This window comes from Rhipicephalus microplus, chromosome X (genome assembly GCF_043290135.1).
Source record: "Rhipicephalus microplus isolate Deutch F79 chromosome X, USDA_Rmic, whole genome shotgun sequence".
Lineage (NCBI taxonomy): Eukaryota > Metazoa > Arthropoda > Arachnida > Ixodida > Ixodidae > Rhipicephalus > Rhipicephalus microplus.
In genome coordinates this window covers 289965575-289972888 of record NC_134710.1, presented here as the reverse complement: position 1 = coordinate 289972888, position 7314 = coordinate 289965575, and the positions used below count along the sequence as shown (strand labels likewise).

The 7314-nt window shown below is 44.8% G+C and overlaps 1 protein-coding gene across 1 annotated transcript in view; it reads left to right on the top strand.

Annotated features, from left to right (window-relative positions):
- Positions 1 to 2654: 2654 nt before the first annotated feature.
- LOC119161417 (uncharacterized) overlaps positions 2655 to 7314 on the top strand; it is a 130770-nt gene continuing 126110 nt past the window's right edge. Inside the window, exon 1 of the mRNA XM_037413873.2 lies at positions 2655 to 2922. Within this exon, the coding sequence (XP_037269770.1) occupies positions 2866 to 2922 (57 nt within the window). The 5' untranslated portion in view covers positions 2655 to 2865. The remainder of the gene's footprint in view (positions 2923 to 7314) is intronic.

Below are 7314 nucleotides of genomic sequence, written 5' to 3'. Positions count from 1 at the left end.
TCACTTATGTTCACCATGAAGTCATGTCATTCCATACCAGTTTTGCAATGCGCCTTGTAAACAATATCACCGCAAAAAAGTAAGATCATGAAATGTAAATCATGATATTGAAGACAGGCATGTCAGGATTTTTATGTTGTGACTAGTCAGTTAGGTTCTTACGTCGTGTTATACCATACCAATTTTGGTGTTGATACCAATATCGAAACGGCCAACAGAGCTAAAAGCCAAAGGCGGCTATATAGAAAGAAATCAAAAAAGAAAGAAAGAAAGAAAGAAAGAAGGAAAGACAGAAAGAAAGAAAGAAAGACAGAAAGAAAAAAAGAAAAAAAAAGGAAGGAAACGGCCGCAGCGCCTCTGTTATGCGAAGAAATTCTTCGCACTTAAAATCCCCAGCTGGTTAAAATGTGGGCGCTATCATTAAATGACATTACTTTACATCAAATTGTAGTTTTCAGACGTAATCCCTCAAGTTCATGTTTACTACGTCATTGTTTCTTTTAATGAAATGTGCGTGCACTATATACACTTTTTATATTGCTCCAGCAAGAAGTGCTTACAGATTATGAGCAACACGTATTATCGCTGCCGACATATGGCCAAGCTTATTAAATCCTAGCGTGTAGGTACTCAGCGAAACCTTCTCGGGAAGCCTCTCTCAGTCTGGGTGGTTCTCTTCCTCAATTTCTGTTTTCTTCCAAACCAGAGTTGAGACATCCACAAACACGAAAGGCAGTGACTGTGGTCTTCTATCTCATAAAATAGCACAACACTGAAAAAAGGGGCGTTCGAGTGTATACAGATAAGGACTACATCTGTTGGGCAATTTCACCATCGCGTTTATTACGTCGACAAAGACATCAGCCTCATTTCTCAGAGTCCTTGCTAGAGACAGCTATAAGTGAAGGTTCTGACTAGTTACATTCAACCCTCCAAGCCTTCTTCATAAGATTGAGAAAATGAAGAGTGGGCGTCCGCGTAATCCTAAGCATCCGGCTAATCAAGCAGTCCACCCGCAAGCTGTTCAATAATGGCCAAATGACACCTTCATGTGGAAGCTTTTCTGAGTTTATCTGGTGCACTGCGGCTGGTGCATTGACGTGAGTACTGATAATTCCGGGCTAAGTAAAGATATCCTCACTTGCCTACAGTAGCAAGAATGCAATGGTTGACAAATAGTGTTCACCTGTTAGACAGACGTGAGAGAGCAGGGAAAAACGGCAATGAAGTGGTTCCGTGAGAGGTGTAATGTAGATCGGGTTTTGCATTGAAGTTTGTTTGGCGGCCGTAGAAAGTGCCTTGAACTACTTTCAGGGAAGTGAGGAAGACCATGCGGTACGAAAAATGAGTCCTCACATCGTTTCCACTTTTCCTCGCATGGCTTCCCACATCACTGCATCAGAATGACGTTACACTGCACAAAGTACAGAATGCCCCGCGTACATCTACAGTACGCGGTTTCATACCGTTTCTATCGGCCACATTTTATCGCCCACTGGCACTTCCCCTGAGCCAATACACTGACACGCCAATAACTTCGCTCTAACGTATTTACACGAGATGCCTGGGTCACGAATTTGGGCGTAAAAACCTCCTCGTGGACACTTCTCATTAACCATATAGTCATCGTCTTAGGAGAGGTCAGTAATGGCTCGCCCTAGAGCTCAGACCCGGACTTTGGTTTTGTAAATAAACGTTTTTTTTTTCCTCTCTGTTCGTAAAAGTAAAGAAAATGTGAAACTTTCCCACGTGACCGCGCTCAAAGAATTCTTGTGATATCCTACTAACGATGGTATTCGAATTCATTATGTTCGGTAACTGCTTTTAGCAAAGGATTTAAAGGCCCTATCAAAGCGAAGCGCTAAAAGGAGATCGACGCCATGAAGCTAAAAGTGCATCCGGAAATTGCCTGCTAAAGTGCAATTGTTTCCAGGGCCTCACATTATGTCGGTACTGCAGGAAACACTAACGAGACACGGGAGCATAAAAACTTGGCCGTTCTCAAGAAGTATTGTGCTCCTTCCTGGAAAAAATCGAAGGCTGACTCTCTGAGAGCGCGTCGTTTTTGCCACAGAATTCGGACATCTGTGCGGCCGCCATTTGTAGGAGTTGAAATACACTGTCACGTGCAAGTCATTTGCCGCACTCACACCGACTAGGTACACTACACATTATTTCTAATATTGATCGATGGGTTGAGAACGACTTTTCCAACAAAAATATATTTGTGTCACTCACGACTACTTAATGCTCCATTCGAAACCACTAACACCAAAGAACGACATACACCAAGACGGAAAAGGAATACTGCGCTGTTGTTTGGCTCTTCTGCTTCCGCGTGTCATTCTCCCTGCGCTTTTGTTTCGTGGTGATAGGCGCCATGACATAAGGTCGTCCGACATGGGGCGTCTTTTTCCTTGTTTTTTTTTTGAGATTATGGTTCGTTTGTTTTACTCTCCAAGAAATGTTCTCAGTCTATCTTTTTTTATTTCGATCACTAGTTCATCTCATCGATTAGGCTGACCGCAGACGGCGTATCGCGCAAGACAACCTACGCCCCCATGGTCAGCGCGTGGTTAAGCCACAGGTAGTGACCTCACGTGACTGGACGCCCTCTTCGTGGTGCTGCTCCACGAGTGGGTGCTGAGGGAGGCAGGTGGCGGTATTACGGCGGCGACGCTGGCCCCCGCCGGGCCGTCCTTCCTGCTAGCCGTCGCCGCCGGCCGGCCGGCCGGAGAGAAAGGAGTGCGCGCGGCCGTGACGTGAACGGTGGCGGCAGAAGGACAACAAGCGTCGATAGAAAAGGAACCGGTTTGCTGTTGCCTCTTGTGCGCCTCAGCGGACGTTGGAACGTCAGTCGCCAGTATGCCGATAGCCAGGAGGGCTTGGCTCAACTGGATCGTCGCCCTGCAAGCGCTGGCGGTGAGTGAGCGACCTCGCGGCACGACCCCGTGGTGGGCCAGGCATCGAGCCCAGGCCTCCGGTGCCGCTCCCACGCCCGGGGCCGTCCGCGTCGCATCGCACTCAGTATGGCACCTACGCAGGCGCGTTCACGCTTCATCTGCAATGCCCGCTGTCCGCCGCCGCTTCACGCCGCGCACACGAGGAAAAGCGCAGCTGCTAGCGTTGAGAGTGATTGTGTGTTTTGCTTCTTGCTTGCACTAGCCGCGCGCGCCTACGCTGGCGTGCTTCGGTGCTACGTAATGGGCAGTTGAACTTGACATTGCAAGGCCGTAGCAAGGGGCTCCTCGCCCACACTTGGGCGGGCAGCCTCAATTTTGCTGGAGCAGCGCTTCTGTCGTCATCGTTCAGCATTGTCAACATGATGACATAGTGGTGTCTTGCAAGCTTGCCGGTCTGGTTGAAACATTATGACGTCGGTGTTGCGCTGATAAACTACGTCTCTTATGTAATGGTTCACGTTGGCCTCGAGTTTCACAGCGTTCGCGCAACTTGGTGTCAACACGTACTACTTCCTTTTCATCTTCAAGCCGGCTGAGCACCTGGCCTTGCCGGCGATGGCTCGAGATGTTTTTTTCCGATGGGTTGCATCTTTCCCTTCAAGAAGAAACGCATCTAGTAAAAAATTAAGGCAACTATATGTACACTCTAAAAATATATCGCTTAAAGAGGGTGTCTTTTTGTCCCACAACAATAATCGTCATCAGGCTTGCGTGCGCTTCCTTTCTTGAAAACTCGGCCCTGGCCACTTTCCTATTGAGAATGCAATGCAACCCTCATAATGGGCATGTCGATCGTGAGCGGAACGTAGCGGGCACGGGGCGATAGCGCAAGAATGAAACGCAATATAGATGACGGTTATTGTTGTAAAACAAAAAGACATCCTTTTTACTCACTCTTTATTTAGAGTGTATACTACTGACCTACTACATGTACAGCACTATAGCTCGCAATAGCGAGTCAGTCTTCTGCAATGTATCGCTCGTTCAAAATTTTCGCCGAATGAAACAAGTTTCAGAAATTTTTAGAGCGATTGTATTGATTTATGTCTCCGAACATGTAAAATGTGAGAAGAGACTCATAGGAAACATGCTAGTTTATTCATACTGAGAAGCCATTCGTAAGGATTCATTTTTTAAAACTAGTTTTCTATCAGTCTTATTGTCTGAATACCGAGCTCTCACCTTATTAATCTATGAAAAACAACATCTTGAATGGTACTTGAATGTCAATGCCTGCCGCATGTGCTTATCTAAATTACGCTTGATAACGAGCACGTTTTGTATAGTCTCAGACTTTTTTAGTTATTTTGCCTAATGTCATTTTGATGTTGAAGAGACTATACTGTATGACGCAGAATATCATTATGCCAGTTTCGGTAAATACTCCGGTTGAATTCTCGGTGGTAGGTTGAGGCAGATGAATAAATTTACACTCTTTGTAAAAGCTTCACTTTAAAGTCTCAACTAAAGCTTCCTAGCTGCCGGTTCTGTTCACATCTTCCCTCCTTCAAACCTCATGAAAGTGATCCTTTCTGTTAAAAATTTGTAAGAATAAGAAGTTTGCCGATTTCAACTTAATCTTCAGGAGGACAACCCCGAGAAGACATGTCACAAGATAAAAGGGCTGCGTGATCTGGGTTTAATAGGTTTACACCAGTTCACCCTAACATCTGCTCTGTTACATGCAGCTGAATTAATAAGAAATGTTTTTGTTCACAACACCTCCCCGACTCTTTCTATTGCAAAGCCACGAGGCAAGGGAAGAAAAATATTTACCAGTGGTGTTTTCTCGTCGCAGGTAGAACTTTTTTCATCATAGATTTTTTTTAATTGGAAGATCCCACGCACTGTGGGAATCGATGGTATTCGAAACACGAATGAGGAAAGTTTATATGGCACGTTAAGATCCCCACAACGTTACGAGGCGCATGGATGTGGTACACAGTAAACACAACTGGAAATGTTATGCGCACTCAGGTATCTGGATAAGATGCAGGTATGTTGTTTATAGTCGTGTAACGATGGCACCATTAACGTTTGCAAAACCAGCACCAGCAGTGGTAGGCACGTAAATTATGCCATACATGACTTCCATGTCATAATTATCATGTTTGCGTCTGGCATTTGTGTTCGTCGTCCATTCACGTCACGTAATAACAAATTAGGTTATTGTGAGGCTAGCAAAACGGACGCGAGCACGCTATGAGCCTAGCATGTAGTCATGTTTTACATGACTGGAATATCTTGATTATCATGTTTGGATGTGTCACCTGTTTTGTCAATTACCGTCACGTAATACCGAATTTGGTATATGGGAAGCTAGCAAAACGGCCTCGAGCGCATTATGAGCGTGGTATATAGTAAAGTTCCCACACGACACAAATGCCATGATTATCATGTTTGCACCAGTCATATACCTTCGTCATCCATTCATGTCACGCAAAACCAAATTTGGCATATGTCAAGCTAGCGAAACGGTAGCCAGCGCACTATAAGCCTACCATGTAGTGATGTTGTAAATGACACGCATGTCACGATTATCATGTTTGGACATGTCGTTTACCTTCATCGTCCGTTCGCGTCACGTAATACAAAATTTGGTATATATGACGCTAGCAAAACGGCCGCGAGCGCATATGAGCGTAGCATGTAGTCATGTTTTACATGACACGCATGTCATTATTATCACATTTGGGGCGTGTAATTTACCTTCGTCGTCCATTCACGTCACGTGATACCGAATTCAGTATATGTGAAGCTAGCGAAATGACCGCGAGCGCATCATGAGCGTTGTATGTAGTCTTGTTTCACATGACACGCCCGTCATGATTATTGTGTATGCATCACTCATATACCTTCATAATCCATTCACGTCACGGAATACCAAATTTGGTATATTTCAAGATAGCGAATTGACCATGAGCGTACCATGAGCGTATGGCATGTAGTCAAGACTTTCATGACATGCATGTCATAATTTCTGCATTAGGTCCTGCGACTTATGTTCGCCAGGCAGTCATGTCATACTATACCAGTTTTGCAGTATTTCATGTGAACGAAACCACGCCAAGAGCAGCAAGACCATAACATGTAAATCATGACATTCATGGCATACATGTCATAGTTTTCATATTATGACTAGCCGTTTATGCTCGTGAGTCATATTAGGCCATAAAACTTTAGTATAAATCTCATCATCGAAACAGCCAGGAGAGCTAAAAGTCATAGGCGGTTAGATAGATAGACTGATCAGCTAAAAGTCGCCGAAGTTCTCAGAGAAATGCTTCTCATTTAAAATGGAAATAGCAAGAGAAAAAATAAACAGTAGCACAACTTCATATAGACAAACAAAGCGACACAGTCGGAAGCGATGCTGGCTGGCGCATGCCCGACGAACTCGTAAGGCCGCGTTGAGGACGAACGTCGCCGCCGATAGCAACTGCATCTGCATTTTGAGAAACGCCCATTTATAACGAGTGTTTCCCATCGGCACAGAGCCACGGCAAGGCATCGTTCTCGAGAACTCGGCGTGCAATAAGTACTCTACCCGACCACAACGACGCCTTCTCTTGTTTTTATCGATTACGCGTGCACTTAAATAGTAGTGTCTGCGGCAATGAAGCGATACGATCTGACACGTCACTTGAAGAACCAAACACGCGCTCTTCAAGAAAAAAATAAAGTGACACTTTTAAATCTAGAAGCATTAAGAGAAATAAGGTAAATACTTACCATATTTATGACGAATACTGTACAAAGAGAGAGAGAGGAAGAATAATATCCTTCATTCTCAAAAAAAAAGAACAAACATGAATCTTCAGTTTTAGGCGCACTAATCTGTTTTGTGCATCCCCTAATACCAGAAAGCGCTGATCGTCGAGGTTAGAGCTCATCTGTGCTCGCTCCCGAAATTGTGAAGAATAGAGAAGGGATTAGGCGAGTGTTGCGCTTTGTCGTAGTCTCCTACGGTATGAATGAAAGTTATGAGGAGACCGCAGAAGCGGCTTAGTGGGGAATACAGACAGGGTGGGACACGAGACATGACACATAGCGTATTGCGGGAAACTCTTCGCATTAAGCGCACGAGGTTTCCCTCCTGCTTTTCGGGAGGTTGTTTGCGTGTGACTGGCTAAAGGTGTCCTGTGCGAACAAAAGTGCATGAAAAACAAACTACTAATCCACACCATCACTGTATAGCACGAAGGTTAGCTCAAACGATAGAGCGACTATTTAGAGTCTGTACTCGGAAGGTTGTAGGTCGCGCTACAACTGTGTAGTTCTTGTGTATAAAAATTCATGGGGCAGTAACATCGATAGCAGTCTTCTAATTCGTGCTAGGGTATATTTGTTT